At 46.8% G+C, this 23871-nt stretch overlaps 1 protein-coding gene across 11 annotated transcripts in view; it reads left to right on the top strand.

Annotated features, from left to right (window-relative positions):
• RALY (RALY heterogeneous nuclear ribonucleoprotein) overlaps positions 1–21316 on the top strand; it is a 437215-nt gene extending 415899 nt beyond the window's left edge. For 6 of the 11 annotated variants that reach the window (XM_090064602.1, XM_090064601.1, XM_090064599.1 and 3 more), the window contains 3 exons: positions 1511–1656; positions 19075–19123; positions 19375–21316. In XM_090064602.1, the coding sequence (XP_089920728.1) occupies positions 1511–1656; positions 19075–19119 (191 nt within the window). In that variant the 3' untranslated portion in view covers positions 19120–19123; positions 19375–21316. Of the gene's footprint in view, positions 1–1510; positions 1657–6264; positions 8399–19074; positions 19124–19374 lie in introns of those variants that run through there. The other 5 variants (XM_090064608.1, XM_090064607.1, XM_090064606.1 and 2 more) reach the window with 2 other exon arrangements.
• The last annotated feature ends 2555 nt before the right edge of the window (positions 21317–23871 follow it).

The following is a 23871-nucleotide window of genomic DNA, read 5'->3' on the forward strand; positions in this document are numbered from 1 at the left end:
GTTTTTTGCATATAGTGCCTGCTGAACCGACTTGGTTGTTTAGCAAAGATTTGATCATCCACATCTTGGTAAGCTAGACATGGCTGTACTGAGTTGACTTATTTTTGAGGCAGAACCATTATGCCTCAGAGCACTCACAGGCCTCACTTGCTTTCCCTAACAATTTAGACCCAGTCCTGCAAAGGCTAATGCACAATTTCGGTCTTACTTACTGCAGATAGCCCTGCTGACTTTGAAAAGATGATAGGTGGTGGACTAAGCACGCATATGAGATTGCAAAAATCATGGTCCTAGTTCAGAGGGCATGATGGTCCCAGCACAAGGCAGTGATCTTTTGTCTTAGAAGTTAGGCTCATTTATACCTCATGAGAGAGATTCTGCCCACCTTTTAGTCCAATAACCCAGTGACTACGATCCATGACCAGGCAATGCCTAACCTATATCCTAGTAGTTACAGCTTTTGACTGGGAAAATTCACTTTCTTAAACCTAAACATGGCTCTCCCTGTTGCTGGCTCAGTGCTGTAACAGTACAGGGTTGGGGCTAAAAGGCAGATGGGCCCTCTTTCTGGCAGGTGTGTATGCAGGGTAATCCTGGTCTGCTATGGATGGGAACAGAATCCATACTGTGTATTAGTGTAGCAAACATTGCTGCAACTCAGATGATATGGCTGAAGTTCAACAGAGTAATCTCTCCTGCTCTGATTCCCATAGAAATGGATATTGGAGCATGGAAAACTGGAAAGAATGTTTTAAAATGCTCAAAGCAGGGAAGGTGATACCCTGAGGGACCCTGCCATCTGTAATTTTCCTGGTTCAAATCTAGCCCCAGCTGATAGTGTAGTGACTGGCAGTTGTTTTACTCTGGGACCCAGAGTATGCTTGCACTTCCCTCTAGGTAGAGAGCTAAGGAACAGGCCTCACTGCATGTCATAGTGAGCAAAAAATCATCCTCCCACTTCACCACCAAGGTCTAAAATGGACTTCGTTCTCACTTCTGTAAGAGGTTGATAAGGCTCAGGAAGGAGACACATTGGCAGTGTTCATTAGGAGGAAAGTTTCACTGGTGCTGTACAGGTTCTCTGAGCAGAGGACTCATGACTGCAGAACTGGCCAGTTATCAGCCTTCACCAGCGCTGCATTCACTGTAACAAAATGGAAATGTCTAGGTTCTGGTTTTCTTCCCTTCACACCTGCATGGGTTAGGAGTGGTTCCAGTGGAGTCACTGGTCCTGACTCTCTCTTCCCTTCAAACCAAAAAGGGCTACACATGGCTCTATTGGAAGCAGTGGGCCTGGGTCTCAGGTCTTCATGTTATCATCAGTTGGCTCCATCAGAGTCAGTGATGGAGCTGCTCCAGAACAGGGAAAGAATCAGACCCATTACTAATTCCTTTTGGGGATGACATAGGTGGGGCCTGTTGGACTATTTAAATAAAAATCACTGTGTTCCTTTCCCTCCATTTTCTTTGCCTCTCCCTGATCTTGGTGACCTGGCTCTTGATCTTGCAGAGGTACGAAAGAAAGCAGATGGAAACAAAAGTGAGATCTCCCAGGAAGACACAGCATCAGAGACAGAAATCAACACAGAGGAGCCACTGAATGGGGAGGAGGGAGAAGAGGAAGGACTCACGCGAGATGACTGTGAAGATGAACTGGTAAAAGGCAATAGGCAATATGCCTTCTCTCACCTCAGGGAGTCAATCAACCAACCACAGCTTTGCTGGAATTCAGTAAAACCCCAGCGGAAAAGTGATTTTTCCGTCTTAAGTATCATAGAGTCATAGAAGTAGGGTCGGAAGGGACCTTGTAGATCTTCAAGTCCGACCCCCTGCCTGGGCAGGAGAAAAACTGGGCTCAAATGACTCCAGCCAGGTAGGCATCAAGCCTCTTCTTAAAGACCCCCAGGGTAGGAGCCAGCACCACTTCCCTTGGAAGTTGTTTCCAGATCCTAGCCACCCTGACTGTGAAGTAGTTCTTACAGATGTCTAATCTAACTAAACCTACTCTCCAACAACTTGTGGCCGTTATTCCTTGTTATGCTGAGGGCACTAGGGGAAACAAGGTCTCTCCCAAACCCTTCTCATCCCCTCTAGTGAGTTTATAGATGGTCACCAGGTCCCCCCTCAGCCTTCTCTTGTGAAGGCTGAACAGGTTCAGGTCCCGCAGTCTCTCATTGTAGGGTCTGCCCTGTTGTCACTGGATCATGTGGGTGGCCCTCCTCTGGACCCTCTCAATGTTGTCCACATCCCTCCTGAAATGGGGCGCACAGAACTGGATGCAGTACTCCACTGTGGCCTGACCAGTGTCGCATAGAGACGGAGGATCACCTCCCTGGCTCTACTTGAGATGCACCTGTGGATGCACGACAAGGTGCGGTTAGCCCTGCCAACCGTGACCTTGCATTGTCAGCCCATGTTCATCTTGGAGTCAATAATGACTCAAGTATAAGCCAATGGTTTTGATATTATGATTTTTCACAGCTGTATTCCCCTCTTCCAGACCACCGTCCATTATGGAAAAACTTTTTGATAACTGCTGTATACAAAAATGCTGAAGAAACAAGTCTAGTCCTTGAAATTTGGGCCACATTTATAAATGCTTCCAGAATAATTACTCAATGGTTAATACAAGTTGCTTTGCTCCAAAACAAATGTTTCTCAGATGGGCTGAAACATGGTGGAGAGATATTATGCTAGCACCACTTTAATAATGGCTTGTATTTGCAGAGTGCCTTTCATCTGGATAAACACCAAGTTTCCAAAGCAGATTGCAAAGTCTGTATTAGCATTTGCTTCACCAACAACTGAAATGTGACCAGTCACCTCTGGGGGAATAATGACACCATTTTATAGCAGATATTACAGAGCAGTGCTTGGGCCTTGATCCAGCAAAACACTGAAGTATGTGCGACCTGATTCAGAAAGGCACTAAAGCTTGCGCTGAACTTTCCATATATGCTGAACTCCCATTGACTTAAGTAGAATATAAACCCATGCTTAAGGTTAAGCAGATACTTAGGCAAGTCCTGTCCTTGTGTGACTGAAATAGTCTTTACTGACTTGATCTCATATTTTTTCCATAGGATTCTTACCTCATGTGTTGTTTCATCTTCCCTTTACATCATCTTTATCAATTGGGCATGAGCAAAGCAGACGGTAATTGAGATACATATCAGGGGGCACGTCTACATGTGACACTACGTTGCCATAGCAATGTGCCAATGCAACATAGCTTTGGCGGGCACAAACTGTAATCCACAGCTCCATCACTGTAGTGACATGCTCTCTCAGTATAGCGTGTCACTACAGTGACATAAGGGCTAAAAATAACCATGGACCGCTGGCATGGCTCAGTACAGGCTGTAACTGCACCATCATTTAGTGTACTTCCAAGAGGAAGTACACTAAATGATAGCGCAGTAACAATCTCACTGTAGGGGCATGTGTAAACATGCCCAGGGATACCTCAGTCTGCCAGCTCTGGCAAGATGGGGATGAGATCTTCCTATGTCTGTAAAATGCCAGTACAGAGAAGAGACCTGACCTGATTAGGGCCTTCTTCACTATGGTAATAACGATTACATAATATTGTCTGAGGCTCTTACCTTTTGTTCAGTTGATGTGCTTTGCTTGTGTCCTATTTATGCCAGAGCCTATTTCAACCTATTAGGCATTTGATTCTATTCCACCCTGTTCAAGACCTGGAAAACCCATTAATGCAGTTGCTGAACCCTTAGAAGTTTTTGGGTGAGCTCGTGATACCTGATTGCACTTCCTTTTAAAAACAAAGCAGAGCTAGGTTTGGTTGATCTTTAGCCTGGCATCTTGAGCATGTGGGGCCCTAATTCTGATCTCATTACATCATTGTAAAACAGGTATAGCTCCAGTGATGTGAAAGGGAGTTCAGGGGGCAGTTTCTTCAGCAGTTCCATGGCAGGAGGATCTGACCCCAGAAGTGAAATCAGAATCTGGCCTATGTACCTTGGGCACCCAACTGTTGTTTACAGTATGTAGACCGGACTCTAGAATAGCACTCATTTCCCTTTAGCTTGGCTGTTAGCCCCACAGAGATCCACTGGTTCCATTTCTTTCTGTAAAATACTTATTACAAATAAAAATGACCTTTCATTTGATGTTTATTCTCTTGGAAAGCTGGTCCTTTTTAGTATTGTGCACACTAGGCTTTGCAGTTGGCATTTTTTTGTCCAGAATGCACTTTTCTGTTTGCCATTTTGCTTATAGCTATAATTGATCCACCATTTTCATTCTCAGCCTTTGCTTTTAGTGGCCTTTAATTTTCTGAAGCAATTATCCATGGGTTCAAAACATGCTGTATAGGCTCTGAACCCAGGAGATGAATTTGTTTGGAGAAAACCTCATCATTATTGGCAGGCCACGAGCCTGATTTCCTTTCATTTACAAAGCTTTTCCAGGGCCAGTTCAGCACATGCACACTTTGAAGGGCTAGGGCTATATGACTGAAAAACCAAAAGAAAACACTGGGCCATAATTGGAAAGTGCCTCCCCCAAAGTTAAGAAACAGACTTGCTCAGGATTTGTCTCTTTGCTAACACAGTCCTACGGCTGACATTTCTAATCATAGAGACATCAGGGAATTCAAAGCTGCATCTCCCATATAAAGTTTTACCTCTTCCCTCCAAGAACATCACAAGTTCAGTAGAGTTCACTGTTACCTGATCTGATATAGAACAAATGCAAATCCTGCTGACCCAATCAGCCAAAGTTTTTGTTACACTAAGTTGTTGTTTCTTCAGAGTAGGTAACTGTCATTCCTCTGGATCGTGGTGTACACATAAGAGCTAGTCAGGTGCCCAAGATCAGCACAGCTTGTTACAGATCCATGTATTGTCTGAGTTGGAGTCCAGATTTACAGCATGCCCTTTCTTCTTCCTCACTTTGCTTCCATCCTCTGGATCAAAGCAGCTTCAAGTTGGGCTCACCCAGTACCAGATGTTCCTTCCAGATCAGATCGGAAGCTGTGTGCTCCTCCCAGCTTTCTACATTGATTTTGAATGACTTCATATCATTTTTACACACATCATGGTAACTCCATAAAGGGTGACCCCATTTTTGAGCCATCTTGAATCTCACTATACAAAATATTCTTGGAGATATGGTCTCTTCCCGTTCTCATGACACTGCCAAGCCATCACAACTGCCTTTTCTTGAAAGTGGTTTCTAAGTATGTCAGTCCTGTGTGCTCTCGCACTTCTGTGTTCAGTATTTTGTCTTCCCACTTTCTTTTCAGGATCTGATGCAGGCATCTTATATGGAAGCTGTTCAGTCTCTTGACGTGCCTAGCATATGTAGTCTGCATTTCTGAACCATAAAGCAGGGATTCATAGATGTTAGTGGCTGGAAGGGACCTCACAAGATCATTGGGGCTTTGGAAGGGATCTCACAAGATCACCAGCCCCCAGATAATAGCTTGTAGATTCACATCTTCACATTAATTGATAATTTACTGTTATTCCATGCACATTTCTGTAATAGCCCAAAATTCTTAGCTGCTTTTCCAATTCTGTTAGTTCAGTCTGAAGGTCAAGATTCCTGCTGATCATAGAATCCAAGTAACAAAAGCCCCTGATGACACAGAAATTTACCCCTCAGAGTGATGTCAGGTATTGGTTCTTCCACCCTTTGGTACATGATCACAGTTTTCTTGGGCATCTTTACACATGCTCTGGAGGTGGACAGTCAAGGGCTGGAAGGGACCTCTGGAGGTCATTTAGTCCAATCTCCTGCCTGTGGCAGGGTCATACCTATGCAAATAATCCCAAACAAATGCTTGTTAACCTATTACTAAAACTACACAGGCAACCCTGTCACACAGCCACAAAGCACAGTCCCCTAACCAAGGCTGACCCACAATTTTTGGGGGCCCCCTGCAAGGCATAGCTTTGGAGTCCTGACATGAAGAAGGCATTGGTGGCAGTGGAGTGTGGGGGGAGCGCAGAGGCAGATTAAGGTGTACTGAGGCCCTGGGCAAGCACAAAATTGAAGGCTCTCTCCCCCCATGGGAGCTGGGCTTCACAGAGGAGAGGCCCCTTCCCTCCCCTTCCTAGTGCTGGCAAGGAACGCTGGGTGGACCCTGCTGGGCTAGGGGGCACATGCCTGCCTCTTTTCCCTGCTCCCTGCCGCCTGCTACAGCCAAATGTACACACACACAGAGCAGACAAGGTTCTTTGGGTAAATATGATACCTTTTATTAGACCAATTAAATAGTTAGAAACATTTTTCTAGCAAACTTTCAGGTTTAAAAACCCTTGGTCAAGCTGAGGAAACATCTGCAGTTGCTGTGTGCTCTTCCTGGATAGAATGAATAGTAAAGAAGCCAGAGGCTGGTCTGCATGCAAGCTGGTCAGTGAAAAAGGAAAATTGAGGAGTCAGTGGGTGAGAATATCAGTGGGTGAGAGTCAGTGGGTTTCATGGAATCAGTCCTTAAGGTGCTTGTTACCCAAAGAGCGAGTTTTGTCTAAGACACTACAGACTTTCTATGAAAGCTTAAAAACATAGACCACCTTCCCAGCAACACCCTCCTAGCCACCATGGATGTTACCAGCTTATGAACCAACATCCCACACCAGGACAGCATCCAAGCCTGCCTTACATACCTACAAGAGCAAGATGACAACTCCAAGTACAGACCCAAAGATATTACTGACCCGATACACTTCATCCTCACACACAACAATTTCACTTTTAATAACCAACCCTTCCTCCAGACTATGGGCACAGCTACAGGCACCAAAATGGCCCCACAGGGTGCCAACCTTTTTATAAGCCACCTGGAAGAAGAATTCCTCAAATTCTGCACCATCAAACTGTTGCTATACTTAAGATATATCAATGACATCTTCATCATTTGGACTGAAAACCTGCAATCTCTGATTGAGTTCCATCAGAAATTCAGCAATCATCACCCCTCCATCCGACTATTTCTTGAATACTCTAGCACCAACATCTCCTATTTAGACAGTGATAAGCATCCAGAATGGTAAAATATAGACCATGTTATAGAAGAAACCTGCAGGCCAGCATACATATCTGCACAGGACAAACAATCACCCTAAACACACTGAGAAACCTGTGATATACAGCCAAGCCCTCAGATCCCACCAAATTTGAACTGAGAAGAACACCCGGGATTGCCACCTCACAAATCTTAAAAAGACTTTCACACAACAAGGACACTCCTCTAGAGAGATAGATACACATTTGAAAGAGCCTCCTGGATACCACATGAAGAATTGCTGCAGTACAGAAGGAAAACCCCTATGAATTGCACACCACTGGTTATGACATATCACTCCTCCCTCAAACCTATATGGAAAATCCTCAGCAACTGCAACCCATACTAGAAGGAGACAAAATTCTTAAAGAGATCTTCCCAGATCCACCCTAGCCTTCAAACAAGCATCAAACTTCACTAACCTCATCACTAGAAGCAAACTTCCTATGGCCCAAAACACACCAAATGGATCCAGACCATGCCATGAAAAGAAATGCAAAACCTGCCAACATATCTCCATCACCCCCACAATTACTACACCCCACAACAGAACCATCAGCATTCCTGGATCTTGTACCTCCAGGAATGTAATATATCTCATCCAATGCACCAAATGCCCTGATGGAAAATATGTAGGAGAGACCAAACAGCAACTGCGCACCAGAATGAATGCACACCGGAAATCTATCAAAGACAGGAATACCCAATTACCTGTGCAGGTATATGTCTCACAAGAAAACCACTTTCTCTCCAGTCTCTCAGTATTAATCCTCAAAGGGAATTCACAAAGTACTTTTCACAGATGAACCTATGAACTTCACTTCAGCAGCCTCCTGGATCCAAAAAAATCATGGACTAAATATAGAAGAAATACAAAAATCTAAAACTTTTGGTTCCAAAATGACACCTTTTATTAGACCAACTGGGAAATCACAAGAAAACTGCAAGCTTTTTGGGCTCAAAGGCCCTTCATCAGGCTCTGGGAAAAGTATCAATGGTAAAAAGTCCCCATAGGTTGGAAATAAACTTCATTTTTGCACAGAGGAAGCTGCAGATGGAATGCTGTCTCTCTGGGTCCAGCTTTTTCTTGTGATTTCCCAGTTGGTTTAATAAAAGGTATCATTTTGGAACCAAGAGTTCTAGATTTTTGTATTTCTTGTGGTCTCAGACCAACACAGCTACCAAGTGCATCCCTGAAACATAGAAGATGCCAAATTTTAGCAGATTTTGGATTTTAAACTTAATTTCAGAACAAAAAGAAATATTTTTACCCCCCTGCCTGCCATCAGACACCTCCAGGGAAGGAATTTTAACTAATCTACATACCAAAGAGCAGCTCAGCACAACTCTCATAAACACTCCCACGGACCCAGAGGGACAGCTTTCCATCTCCAGCTCCCTCTGTGCAAAAATGAAGTTTATTTCCTATCTATGGGGGCTTTTTACCATCTATACTTTTCCCAGAGCCTGAAGAAGGGCCTTTGAGCCCAAAAGCTTGCAGAAAAGGACAGTTTTCTTGTGATTTCCCCATTGGTTTAATAAAAGGTATTATTTTGGAACCAAGAGTTCTAGGTTTTTGTGTTTCTTCTTATCTCAGACCAACATGGCTACCAAGTACATCTCTGGACTAAGTGTAGACATTGGATTTATGACACACTAAAACCTGCCTGACATCTGACTCCCCAGGTACCTGTCCACTTTTACCTGCTACATCCCCCTTCCCCCTCACCCCTGCCCCAGCCTGTCTCTCACCCACTGACTCCTCAATTCCCCTTTTCACTGGCTGACTTTCTTGCATGCAGCCCAGCCTCCAGCTTCTTTACTATTCATTCCATCCAGGAAGAGCACACAGCAACTGCAGAGGCTTCTCCAGCTTGTCCAAGGGTTTCTTTAACCCAAACACTTGCTAAGAAAAATGTTTCTATTTAGTTGGTCTAATAAAAGATATTACACACAGACCCCTCCCCCCCCCGCACACACCCAGACAGCCGGCCGGCCGCCCACCCCCCTGCAGCCCAGTTTCACTCCCCTCCCCCGCCCATGTTACACTCACGTGCAAGGAGTTGCTGCTTGGCCGTCCTGAGCAATGCCGCAGATGCAGAGGGCCAGGCTGGGCTGCGTCCAACTGGGAGCACCACACCATGTCTCTGTGGGCAGGCGGCAGCCCTGGGAGGGGTAGCTCAGCTGCAGAGGGAGCTAACATGAATTTTGGGGGGGCTCTAGTGCCACAGTCCACAAAGGTGCAGCATGGTGTGGTGCTTCTGACCCAGGCGGACCAGCCCCAACCACCTTCCAGGTAAGGCAGGGCTCTCCCAGCCTAGCTCGACCACCTCCCCAAAGGCGTGGCACACCTGGCCCGCAGGCACAGTGTGGCATGGCTCTTCAGGCAACACCCCAGCCCTGCCCCCACTCCCTCAGCGCCATTGGTGGAGGAGCCCTGCTTCCAGCTGCCAAGGAAGCAAATGTGAAAGCTGCAGTTTTAAACGTAGCCCCAAAAATGGGCACTGAGTTTAAAACTGCAGCTTTCACTTTACTGCTGGTGAGGATCCCAGGGCTCCAAATTGGAAAGGAGCCCTGGGTATGTTTGCCCGTGCATTAATATGGGTCAGGGCCAACAAAGCTGGTGGGTGGGAGGGGGTGGCAAGCGGCTGGCTGCATGGGGCTGTGAGCAGGTTTCGCAGGCATGGACGAGCTGGCCCTGGCCCTAACCTGCCACAGGTAAAACAGAGGGACAGGGAGATGTGCATGGAGACTGGATCTCCCCATATGAGATGAGATCCATGAATTGTCATATCTCTCTTTGAATCCTTGAGCTGTAAATGCCAAAGCTCTCACTTTCTTGGTGTGATTGCATACCAAGTGCTGTAAGGGATCAAAAGCTGGTACCAGAGTTTGTGTAGAACACAGCAAAATGTCCAGCTGAAGAAAAGGCATGGTAAAGATGATCCCATTACAGTCTTTGCTTCAGGGCCTGCCTGGAGCTGCTGTGTAAAAGCAAGAAGTTACATTTCTTTTTTTCTGCTCAGCAGTGTTCACTGCAAAGACTTCACTGCTTATAGCTATCTGTAGCTAATCATACCCTGGTAAAGCACAGCCCTTTGCCAGTCCCATGACTACCTCAAAGCTCTCTGAACACCAGAAGTAGAATTCTGCCTTCTGGCTGTGCATCCTTGTGTGCGTACACATGCACACATACATATTCTTAGCTCACATAGCTATACTAAATGGTTCTAACTGTGCTTAAATGTATTTCTTCAGGGGGCTGAAATCCTGCTGATAAAACCGGTGTAGTTATCTGAGTACAGTCTTCGGGTGCTCAGTGTTCAAACATTACCTCTAGGTCAGCTTCATCTTTTCCTGCCTGGACAGTTCTAAGCCTTCTGCTCTGTGTTCCACTTATGTTTGATATTCCCAAGTACCAGTTAAAGTACGGATTGTTGAACAGTTAAGAAGGGCATAGCCTGCATGTAAATATACATGTCTGTAACATGAACATTCTAGGTTAGACACTGAAGACCATATTGAAATCATTCTTGTAAGCGCCTAAATGGGTCTTAGGCAGAATTTATGCAGCAAAGTCACAAATACCAGTTCAGAAGCCACAAAATTCAAAGGCACTTAGCTAGGTTAGGTGTTTGCCTTTGGGCCTGTAAAAATCCCTCCTAAGCAAGCTTAGAAACAATCCAGTTCAAGTAGCTAGGGACTTGCCACCCAACTGAGCTCCATTGCAGTTCAGATCACATTTGGGAAGCCCCTAAACTCCACCAGATACCCACAGAACAGGTCTACAGCCACTTTCATTTAAGAGCAAAGTAATGCCAATCTTTCACATAATATTCCCAGGGTTTGAGCACATGCCCAGGAAGAGAGACACCTGGGTTCTTCATCCTCTTCAGCTAGGGAAGGTGTGACAGGGGAACTGCTGCCGGAGTCATTCTAGTGGTGACTCCGCCCTCCTGTTATGGGCCAGCCACCTGCTTACTCACCTGCCATGCCTTGATATTAATTGATTGAATGATGTAATTATTGGGAGGCTGCCCACGTTATACGGCCCGGTGCCAGGGGGCGCTATCTGCAGCTCCTTTCCTCCCCTACACCACAGCCCAAGCCTCACAGACGGTACCGCCAGGATCTTAACCTGGGTTTTGCTGTAATTCGGCCCTCTCCTTTATCTTGCTGGGGCTCCTCACCACCCCCTCTCTCTCTCTCTCTCAGGGCTCCTCGCCGCCCCCCTCTGTCTCTCGAGGCTCCTCGCCACCTCCCCTCTCTCTTGCTCGGGGCTGGGGCCAAAATGCATCCCCAAGATGCCGCGCCCTCTCTGGCACCAGGACCCCCACGCTACCATGGAGTCCCTATGAGGCCTCCTCCAACCCCTAATAGCCTCACCCAGTCCTCCGGTCAAACAGTAAACACAAAGCACAAAGCCCCTGGGCTATAATGTAAAACTAAACCGTCCAATCAAAACAACATTCAATCCCTACCGGGAAAATACTCCAGCCCATGGCAGCAAATCAGGGGCTGCTCATGCAGTCAATCTTCGCCCCTCTCTCCACACTGGCTGAGCTCCCTCCTCCTTGGCTGCTGGAGGGGAACTGCCCTTCTGGCCTCCTGCCTGGGCTTAAGAAGGGCTAAGCCCTGCCCCTTCCTGTCAGCAGGTTTCGCTGGTTGCCCCAGCAACCAGCACCTGTACTGCCCTGGTGACGCAGTTGCGCCTCCCCCTTCTCACTGCTAGGGGTCTCTCTTGAGCCAATTCTGCTTTCAGGCGCAGGGCACCTAAGTGCTCTGTGACACACCTCCCCCTCTTTAACTTCAAACTCACCAAGCCGGTCTTTTCTTCTTTCACCCAGCGCCCCATCCATTGGGGGGTTCTCCTCTTGGCCATTTCTCCAGCACCCAGCCATTTAGGTATAGGAGGTGGAGGTTTTTAGGTGCCTCCTACTCGCCTTTTACCCAAGGTGCACTGTGTGGGATTTATTGGGAGTTACCCACCACAGGTAGTCCCCCCACACTAGCCAACCTTGGTAGGGTGCCACTTAGGCCAGTCTTCTCTCCCTGGTTTAAACGTGTTCTTCTGACGGAAACAGCAGGCACATTATTATCGCTGTGGGGTGTCCGTCTCCCTGTCACCTCCCTGTCCTGCTCCAGTCATCTTTCTCCAGGTCTTGACTTTCCTTCGCCAGTTGCCCAACTGGCTGGCCCCCCGTGGGACATCCCGGCATTGGAGGGGTCACTCTGCCATCTAGCAGCAAGGTTAGGGCCTCTAAATATATCCCCCTTCTCTTCTCTCTTGTCGGAGGTCCTTTTGCTCCTGGCCCCTCTTCTTCCTCCTACTGTCTTGAAAGAAAGGCAGCATTTCTGTTTTGGGTTGCTGGGCGATGTTCCACTTTAAAACAATATGGTTGAAGACTAAGGGCCCACCTCATGAGTCTTGCAGTGTCAGTCTTCATACTCAGCAACCAGCGCAGGGGCGCGTGATCGGTGATCAATGTGAACTTCCGCCCTAATAAATAATACTGGAGTGTTTCAATGGCCCATTCAATTGCTAGACACTCCTTCTCAACCATGGCATAACTCTGCTCCGGCGGGTGTAGCTTCCTACTTATGTAGGCTATAGGGTGCTCGTCTTCTCCTTCCCTCCGAACCAGTACTGCACCTATAGCCACGTTTGACGCATCGGTCTGCACCAGGAAAGGTTTGTTAAAATCGGGTGTATATAAAAGTGGTTGTAAGCATAGCACATCCTTCATTGCTCGGAATGCCTTTTCTGCCTCCAGTGTCCATCTTAGTTTGGTGGGAGCCCCTGCCTTTATCATCTCTGTTAACGGTACAACCACATCTGCAAAGTGAGGTACAAGTTTCCTATAATAACTGGCCAGCCCCAAGAAGGCCCTTACTTGTCTTTTGGTACAGGATGCCTGATACCTCTGCAGTGCCTCCACTTTGCTCAGCAGAGGTCTCACCTTCCCACTTCCTACTAGGAACCCCAAGTATTGTGTTTCCTCCTTTCCTATTGTACATTTCCTGGGATTGGCTGTCAGCCCCACTCTCCTCAAGTCTTGCATTACTGCTCTCAGCGTGGCAAGATGTTCATCCCAGCTCTCAGTATATATATAATAATATCATCAATATACACTGCGGCGTAACACCCGTGGGGGGACAACACTCTGTCCATTAACCGCTGGAAAGTAGCCTCAGCTCCATGCAACCGAAACAGCATGCATTGGAACTGGAAGAGTCCCCACGGGGTGGCAAATGCTGTTTTCTCGTGATCTTCGGGTGCCACTGGGACCTGCCAGTAACCCTTTGTCAGGTCAAAAGTGGAAATGTAGCGAGCCTGCCCAATGTTTTTCACCAGTTCGTCCACTCTGGGCATTGGGTAAGTGTCAAACTTGGCCACTGCATTTACCTTCTGATAATCAATGCAGAGAAGGATTTTAGGTACCACTACGATGGGGCTTCGCCAGTGGCTGTGGGACTTGCATATTATACCTTGCTCCAGCATCATTGCCAGCTCTGTTTTTATCTGGCCCTGGAGTTGCTGGGGGAGCTGTCTCCAATTCCCACATATCACCTGGCCCAGAGGAGTTTTTATCCAGTATACCACACCCTGAGCTTCCCCCAGGGTTCCCCGGAATACATCTTTAAATTCCTTGACTAGCTCAGCAGCCTGTCTCCTCTGTTCTTCTGACAGGCGCGGGGCCAGTTCTACTTCACCTGGTCCACTTTCTTCCATTAACGTGGGTCCCAAATCTAATTCCTTGGGATGAGGAGCTAAGTACATACACTCCCAGTCCTCCCACTTCTTTAACATATTGACGTGGTATACTTGCTTCTTTCTTTGCTCATCTATCTGGTATACCTCATAGTCTACAGGCCCCACTCAGCGTATGATTTCATAGGGTCCCTGCCACCGGGCAAGTAACTTATTGCCGGACAGTAAGAGTAGGACCAACACGTGGTCCCCCACCTCAAACCTCCTTCCCCGGGTGCCTCGATTGTAGTGCCTTACTTGCCGTTGCTGGGCTTCTCTGAGGTTTGCTAAGACCATGTTCCAAGCCGCTTCAAGGCATTCCCGAAGTTGGATCACATATTGGATAATGTTCTGGTCATTACTCTGTTGTTCTTCCCACCATTCTTTAACCAGGTCCAGGATTCCCCTTGGTTGCCGGCCGTACAGTAATTCAAATGGTGAGAACCTGGTGGAGGCCTGGGGTGCCTCTCTTACTGAGAACAACAAAAGAGGTATCATTCTGTCCCAATTTTGAAGGCTCTCAACCACAAACTTTTTTAGCATCTGTTTCAATGTCTGATTAAAACGTTCCACAAGCCCGTCTGTTTGGGGATGATACACGGCTGTATTCAGGTGTTTAATCCCCAAGGCTTTGCTCTCTGCCTCAAATACATGTGATGTAAAATTCATTCCCTGATCAGTTAGTAGTTCTTTAGGGAGTCCTACCCGGGAGAATATCTTCAAGAGCTCATTTGCCACCTTTGGTGCAGACACTGTCTGCATTGGCACAGCTTCCGGGTATTGCATCGCATAATCCAGTAAGACTAATATGTACTGGTTTCCCATGCTACTTCAGGGGAGTGGCCCGACGATGTCTACTGCCACCCTCTCAAAGGGAACCTCTACCAGAGGCATTGGAACTAAAGGAGCTTTTGCAGGCAGCCTTGGGTTTGCTTTTTGGCAGATGGGACACGAAGCGCAATATCTCGAGACTTTCCCCACCATACCTGGTAAATAAAACCTTGCTCAAATGCGTGCTTGTGTCTTGTCTTGGCCTAGATGCATGCCCATGGGGAGCTCATGAGCCACCTTCAACAAAGCCCATTGATACCGCCGCGGGACCAACAGCCGAGCAACCTCCTCTCCTTCTAGCTTCCCTTGCTTGATCTGGTATAAGAGGCTGTTCCTTACCTCAAACCTCAGGGTTGTTCTCATCAGTTCTGGCCTCAATACCTCATTGTTTCTTTGAGCGAGGTATTCCTGCAGCGCCCACCAAAAGTCCGTCTCTCGACTTTGCTCCAGTTGAAAGTGTTTGTCTTCCCCCAACTGGGTGATATCCACCCTCTGTCCCACTTCCTCTTCGGGGGTGGGGGTTGCTCAGTTTTACCCATGAAACCCTCCATGGTCTCTTTACACCTCATGCCAACTATTTCTTCTAACAACTCAGGCCAGTTGCAGACCAATACCACTGGGTAGGCTAAATGTTCTGCGACCCCCACTAGCATCCGGTAGGTCTTATTGCCTACTTGTAGGGTGACCCTCACACTGTCAAAAATCGAGGGGGTCCCTGCACCAACACTGCCCCCTCACATGATCCACTCTTCTTATCTCCCTTGCCGGTAACATGTCGCTTTGCACCACTGTCTGCACTGAGCCTGAGTCCAGCATCGCCACTACTCTTTTTCCCTCTATGGTTACTTCTACCACCGGTGTGGGCGGCTCATCTTCTGCCTCATGGCCAACTCGGGCTACATAGCCACACATTCCTACCTGCACCGTTGGGCTGGGTTGGGTGCTTCCAATCATGCTGGCTTGCAGGGTTTCTTGTCCTGCTGTTTGATCCCATGGGCCTTGTACCGCTCGGTGTGGTTGACCCAAATCTTGTTTCCCTGACTCTGGACCGGTGGTTAGCGTCCGTTCTCGTTTTTCTCTCCACGTGGACCCAAGGGTTCTCTTCTTCACATTGGCAAACCAGCGTCTTATAATGCCTACTGCCATATAAACCTTTCCCGGCCAATGCACCATGGTGACAGGGGGATTACTGCCAGAGTCGTTGTAGTGGTGACTCCACCCTCCTGTTATGGGCCAGCCACCTGCTTACTCACCTGCCACACCTTGATATTAATTGATTGAATGATGTAATTAGCAGGAGGCTGCCCATGTTATACGCCCCGGTGCCAGGGCGTATCTGCAGCTCCTTTCCTCCCCTACACTGCAGCCCAAGCCTTGCAGATGATACCGCCAGGATCTTGACCTAGGCCTTGCTGTAATTTGGCCCTCTCCTTTATCTCACTGGGGCTCCTCGCTGCCCCCCCATCGGGACTCCTCGCCATCCCACTCGCGCTCGCTCGGGGCTGGGGCCAAAATGCAACCCCAAGATGCCATGCCCTCTTTGGCACCAGGACCCCCACGCTACCGTGAAGTCCCTATGAGGCCTCCTCCAACCCCTAATAGCCTCACCCAGTCCTCCGGTCAAACAGTAAACACAAAGCACAAAGCCCCTGGGCTATAATGTAAAACTAAACCGTCCAATCAAAACAACATTCAATCCCTACCGGGAAAATACTCCAGCCCATGGCAGCAAATCAGGGGCTGCTCATGCAGTCAATCTTCACCTTTCTCTCTGCACTGGCTGAGCTCCCCCCTCCTTGGCTGCTGGAGGGGAACTGCCCTTCTGGCCTCCTGCCTGGGCTTAAGAAGGGCTAAGCCCTGCCCCTTCCTGTCAGCAGGTTTCACTGGTTGCCCCAGCAACCAGCACCTCTACTGCCCTAGTGACTGGCAGTTGCGCCTCCCCCTTCTCACTGCTAGGGGTCTCTCTTGAGCCAATTCTGCTTTCAGGCACAGGGCACCTAAGTGCTCTGCGACAGAAGGGTTCAAACACACATCTCCAACATCCCAGGAGAGTACAATAATCACCAGGCCATTGAATAACCTTTGTCCCTCTTGCTGAAGCTGGGCCACAGAGTAGGCTGGACTATAGAAACAGATGCTATCTTGCTTGCTTTCATTCTAGCCCCATGAATCTTGCAGTCTCTGGGAAGGGGGGGGGACGACTAGGATTCTGCTCACTGCTGCCAGGGTTATTTCTGTCTTTTAACCAAGGATTGTCTAATGAAAAATGCATAAATAATCTTGGCATATGGGACTCGAAACCACAAGCCCCTCTCCACCCCTCCCAGGAGATACCCCACCATAATTGTGCCTGGCATGTCCAATGAGGTCAGTCTAGGAACTTCTTTGTTCAGCACTTAAGTGTCTAGTTTTCTCCACTGACCATAGAGGGCCAGTAGGTGCCTGACTCTTTTCATTTGAATCATCCTCCTGGGATAAAGTATCTAATTTGTAAGAATGTACAAAACTTCAGTTGCTGATTTGATTCTGTGGAGATTTGGCTCCATTCAGCGACTGACTCTCCAAATACGAATTGAATCAGGAGACCCTTTCATCTCTCCGAATTTAATTGGAGAGATTCAGAGAGATTTAAAAATTCAGACATAGACACAGCTTTATATGTATTTTCTACATGCCTCAAGGTACCAGGCCGTTTGTGAATGCTGAGATGCTGGGCTAGATGGAGCGTCCCACATCCAGTACTTCTGGTCCACTATCAGGGCCACCGCCAAACATGCAGGGGGGCCCCCCATGCCCTTGTGGGACTCTCCATCCATCCTACCATCTTAGCATTCATGAGCTGCACCTGGTACCTTGAGGTATGTAGAAAAAAACATTTAAAGCTGTATCTATGGCCAAATTGCTGATTCTCTGAATCAACATTGAATCTTCAGATTTGGATTCAGTCCAATCAAATTGGGACAGTGATCCGAATCAACGAATCCAATCACTGTCCCCTGATTCGGGCTGAATCCAAATCTGAATCAAATAGGACCCACTTTGCACATCCCTACTAATTTGTAAGTGTTGCAACACCAAGTTGAAACACTGCCTAGAATAATTTGGATCTGGTTCTGGGTAGCTAGTAAGTTCAGGAATAGGTAAATCTTGCAATGCAACTGAGATTCATAGGCCAGAAGAGCGCAATCATGTAGTATGTGGCACTGCAGACCTGTCTGTGGCACCACATACCACACACTCAGGCATTTCCTGTGCTTCTATCTTGTAGCACAGAGTGTTTTTTTGATCCCAGCAGATCCTGGGATCAAAAAACCCCACACAGAAAAAAAGGGGTGGTGCACGTGAAGGCAGTACACGCTGCCCAAAACCAGAGCCTGGCTAGCCAGAGCCACACTCTGGTTGCTGGCCAAGCTCCCAGCTTCAGGTGCATAAGGCTGCAGCTTCCCCAGGACCCCAGGTAAGGCTGCTGGGGCCAGCACAGCTGCTGGCCCCAGCCTCCCCTACCCCACACAGGGTAACCTGTTGTGCACTACAGGGCGTGTAGCTGCTATTAGTTGTCCCCAGGTAACTAAATGTCCACACTCATCTGGACATGGCAATAGGTCCCAAACACTGTGACAAACATGATGTATGTTACTGATGAGGTTTTAGGCCTCAGGAAGCAGGACAGCTATAGCCTGTGTGTTGCTGAAGGAAACAACAATATTGCAAGAACATTTTTGCTCTGATATTTTGAGAAAATGCACAAATAATGAGCACTAGAGTTTTGCTGGAATGCTGCCCTGTTGTTAGGGTGAGAAGCTGAATGGATTTAATGCTACATTATATATTATGGAAAAATAGGACGTTTTCTTGGCCAGTCTGGTCTCAGTGGAGTGATATCACTTCCAGATTCTTTCTTCAGGAAAATGTTGAGTGTATAATGTATACTTCAAAGCATGTCTGCTTTTAAGACAGAGCTCTGTGATCCACCTGAATAAAGAATCCTGTTATTTATTGATGCAGTATCATTAGTGTACAGAATGAGCCAATACCACTTCTAATGCATCTCTGCTGACTTCAGTGGAGAGACATGAAGGTTGAAAGAAGAAGCCAGGCCAAGTCTCTTAAATGCATATATGTTTAGACCAACTCTGAGGTCTTTATTTGGTTCTCTCATAGCCCTTTGCGCAGGCAAACTCCAGCTGAAAAGTCAATGGGAGTTTTACCTGTGGAAGCCCTTATAAAATGTGGCGTTTCTTTGTCCCTGTTTGCTTCTGGCTTTCTTTCATAACTGTCCATGCTAAGAACCCTAACTCTTGCTGATCCTGAACAGCATGGCATTAGACATCAATGTAACTCAGCTCACTAGAACAGGTGATCCGTTTACCAGTATTCAAGCAGATCTTTCAACTCATCATGTTGCAGCAGGAGGAGGAAACATTGTTGTTTTTGTTTGTTTGTTTCTTTTCCCCTCCAGGAGAACAGTCACTACACAGATGTCGAGGATGCCAGCCTACAGTAACCAGGTACAACTAGCACAGCTCACATGCCACTCAAGTCCCAAACAGTTGCCTGATGGATTTTGTGCAGAAGTTCCCAGGCTCTATGTGCTTTTAACTGCTCTGGGAGAGGCTCTTTTTTACAAGCCTTGTGAATTTTCCCAACACTACACCTGACTTTTCAGCTGGGCCTTGGGTTTACCCTTAGTACCATCTCCTAAGCCACCTGCTTGAGGTTCAAGGAAAGTGACACTTTTTCTTTCCTTCCTCTCTCCTAGTAGCCTATTCAGAACAGGAGTGAGCAGTGGTGTGAGGGAAGGACGAGGCTAAACCCTGTAATGGCATGTTGAGCCAGATGAGCATAAAATGAAGGGCTGCTGTCATCTCTGCCTGATATTCAAAAGGAGAAACAGACTGACATCTTCAACCCACCTGTAAAGCAAAGACAAAGAAAACCAGTTATCCAAATGGATCCCCACTCCTCTCTCCAACGGATTCAGAGCCCTACTGCCAGCATGGATAGCAGACAAACCCCACACACACACCATGATCCTCACTGGCCAAGATGCTGACAGAGGCTGCATTAACAAACAAATCAGGGACATTTTAGAGCTTTTCTTAGGGGTAGGAGAAAGAAAAATAAGAAAGCAAAGATGTTTGCTCCTGTGATACACAGGACCAGCATGTTTTTAACTGGGGGAAAAGACTCTCCTGCTCTGAACAATCTATGGTTTCAAACTTATGATCACGTTCATGAATGGGGCATGCAAGGAGCTTCCCATTCCTTGTTTGGTTTTCATCCTGTCACAGTCACCTTGGGTGCACAGTCACTTCCATGTGTAAGGGAATGTGTAGCGTGCCTCTTGCTGTGTGCTGGGCTCTTAGAAACTGCATGAAAAGAGAAAGAAAGGAAGCCATGTACAGAAGAACAAGTGATTTTGAGCAAGATAAACAAAGCACCTTCAATCTTCAGGTATCCTAGACATCTGGTCTCCTAGACATGTGACTGACTATAGATAAAGACGAGGCAAGCAAACAGTCTTTGTGAGGTGGGTAATGTGAGAGCCTTTACTGGACCAAGTCAAACAGTTCAGGGATGTGATCAAACTCTTACTCTCTACCCCAACACCCATACCGTGTTCAGTGGACAACTCCATAGAAAAATGTTCACACATGTCCCCTTGCTCCAGCCTCACTCTGGTTTTCCTGGGTCAGGTCAGGGAGTGGGAGAAGGAGGAAATCGTTCCTTATACCAAAGGCTGCATCCAACATCGCAGTGTATTGTGATGAGTCCAAGTGATGTTGTAACTCACCTATGTGTAAAAGATTTGTAAAGATTAGTGCCAAGAGTGCTAGGCATGAGGGAACTAGAGCATTCTGTCCCTACCTGATCCCCACATTCAAACTACTCTTGACCTGCTCACTACCCTAAGGACAAAGGATAGCAGCAGACATAGTGCAGTTTTCTCAAGGGAAACATTCTGTAATGCAGGGTCTAAGCAGACCTCTCGCATGTCCAGCTATTGTGATTTCACAGCCTCCCTCCTTCATGGGCTTGTTCCTAGTTTCTAGTTTCCGAGACTGGTGGAGCCAAGAATTTCAACCACTCAAAATGGACACCCCTTCATACGTATCTGGTGCTTTGCCTTCAGAGACTGCCCAAGCCTTCTCCCTGACCAAGCTCAAAAACAAAAGGGTGAAACAAACAGAATCATTGAGATCCGCTAGACCAGTATCCGGCAGGCCTCCTGGTTTCTACTGCAACGCTCAACACCTGACTTCTTATACAGTTTTTACATGGGGGTGTTAAGGGGAAAGGGAAAGCAAGTCAAGGGCAGTGTTTCCCCCTCCAAAAGAACTCATTTTGTAGTGATCATGACTCTTGAAGCACAACATTTGACTTGCATTTCTTAGTTGAAAATAACTCAGATAAAGGGGACGGCTTTTCTTTTCTTTTTCTTTTTTGCGTTTTTTGTCTTCCTTTCAGCTTTCCTTCCATCCTTCTGTCCTTTTTTCCTTCCTTCCCCTCTTTCGTTCCTGTTCAGTTTGTCCATTGTGTTGTACTGAGCTGTTGTAGAGTTTTTTTTCTAGGCTTTGAGAGATGAGCTGCAGTTTTTGCTATGAACTGACCATGATGCTGAGGTTTTGGAGGAAGGTAGCCTTGTATATAAAAATCCTGTAAAATAAAAGAGGGAAATCTACTCAGACTCTGGTGTTTTCTCTCACCCTTTCAGGATCACCAACCAGTGTTTCTCAATTTTTTTTCCTTCACGGTTTCATCTTTGCCAGTAAGGTTCATGTTAGTCAGAACAAGGCAAATTCTATTGGGTTGCATAAAACCACTGTAGATTTCAGCAGGATATAAGCATGTTTCATCCATAAGCCTATTTTCTATTCCATGTGAAGATCCATTTGATGCACGAGAGCTGAAAGGTCCTATCCCCAAGCTATCTGGACCTCCCTGAATCTCAAGGCACAAATGTACCTGTCCCAGCCCCAAGAGATTAGAAGACCCAAACAGCTGTTCCAACATACACCAACCTACAGTGGTCACAAATAATGCCTAACCACAGTGCTCTCTGGCCACATCCCCTATCCCTCCTGACCCGAGCAAAACATGCTGACTCCACACCAACAGACAATTTACTTTCCCCGAAGGAATTCGGAGATGGCCAACGTTGACTGTTTTCAGGCTCTTCACAGAACAGGACAAAGCACGCAAAATGCAGTAAAGAGTCCAGTCTGTAAAGACTGGCAAGTGACCTTTGAATTTTTAATTTCCTAGTCAGACAAGTCTTTGTAGTTACACTATACAACACTAGAGGGCCCAATGGATCCAGCAACAGTACATCTATTAGGCCTGTGTGAGTAGGCAGTTATTCAATCCAGCTTCGGATCTGGCCACTTCAGATGCCAGCGATCCAATCCGGAGCTCCGGACTGGGTTTCCGCTTCAATCCAGCTCAGAGATCCAGCCATAGGGTATATTGGGGAATCAATGAAATAGCTATAACTTCGTTGTTTTTTGTCTGATTTGGATGAAACTTGCAGGGATGGTAGCCTTCGCTGAGAGCATGATGCCCACCATGTTTCAAGAAGATAAGTGCAGGGGCTTGGGGGAACTGTTCCCCAAATTCTTGAAAGCAAAACTCATATCACATGCATGTGTTCTACCCCTGCAGGTTTCATCCAAATCAGACAAAAAACAACAAAAGTTATAGATATTTCATTGATTCCCCATATACCCTATGGCCAGATCTCCGAGGCAGCTCTGAGGCTTTTCCAAACCGGTTCAGAAAGCCTAAAGAAGCCAGCGCTTCAGATCCAAAGCACAGTCCAAAGCCTCGTACCGCCCCAAAATCTAGGCTACTGGTTATAATCTAAGCAACACAAAAGCCTGTCTTTTCTGTGTGCATTTCAGTTCCTCGATGATAATATCATGAGAAGATCAAGGATTGTATCATTTTTACATTTTTCTCATGATTTCCTGAGCTTAAACATTTAGGAAAGCAAGAGTTTAGATATTGAAATACTACAAAGATACTCATCTAATCAGGAAGTTAAGTGACCAACTTCCAGAAACAACCAAAATCACTACTCAAAATTTTGTACTCCTTGTCTGTCTATCCTAGTATTCTGTCTTTGACAGCAGACTAGGGGGATGTGCTAGGGTGGATTAAGGGAGAATCATAGAGTATGCGGTCAGGGAAAGAAGGGTTCCTGGCTATGCATGGGGGGAGGAAGGAAATGGAGGATCATGGACAGAAAGAAATTCATGTGAGTGAAAAAGACTCTCTGGTATGAAGGAAGGGACTTGTCCAGCTCCAAGGAAAAAGGTGGGAGAGAGATTGCAGCTTTGATTGCCCCATACTATAGTACTTAGGACAAAGGAGATGTGGGTTCAAGTCTTGCATGGCCTGGACACATTCTCTAACTAATACACTGTTTATAGAGAAAGACCTTGTTATTGAAGCCAGTGCTGGCTTTTAGATAGATGTGTTCACTCCTGCAAATGTCTCCCTGCTCTGGTCATAAGTTCTGCTAAGATATCTTAACTGGTCAGAAGGGAGCGAAATTCAAACTAAGCAGATGTCTGGAAGAGCTTAATTCTTCCTGGGCCACAGAGGATCCATCTCTGCCTATTGAAATGAATGGAGGTCCTGCAAGGCAAAGTAGAATGAACTTCTGGAGATATACTTTATTTCTACATAGGCAAAGCAGATTACCTGTCTGTGTCTGGACACAGCCTGGAAAAAAAGCAGTGATTAAAACTGAAGATGTCTTAGTAGCAAAGTGGAACCCAAGTGTTAAGCAAGTCACGGTAGAGATGGATGTAACATGGCAAAAGTCTGATGTTTTACTTTGCTTGAAAGAGTCTGAGCCACATGTTTTATCCTTTAATGACTTACTAAACAGTAGGGCTGTGCAAAGCTTCATTCCCTGATTCAATTCAGTGGAGATACAGCCCAATTCAGTGGCCAAATATCCGAATTTGAATCGAATCAGAGGACCCTTTAATCTCTCCTAATCGAATCGGAACACTCTAATCAATTTGGAGAGATTAGGAAAGATTCAGAGATTCAGACACAGAGACAGCTTTAAATGTTTTTTCTACATACCTCTAGATACCAGGCATGGTTTGTGAACACTGCGATGCTGGGATGCATAGAGTGTCCCACAGAAGTGGGGGTGGGGGCTCCCCAGCATGCTTGGTAGCACTTCTGGTCCACTTCCAGGTCCACCAGGAAGCATGCAGGAGGCCCCCCCGCACCTTCC

Source organism: Crocodylus siamensis, chromosome 10 (assembly GCF_052110815.1).
Source record: "Crocodylus siamensis isolate JL-2025a chromosome 10, ASM5211081v1, whole genome shotgun sequence".
Lineage (NCBI taxonomy): Eukaryota > Metazoa > Chordata > Crocodylia > Crocodylidae > Crocodylus > Crocodylus siamensis.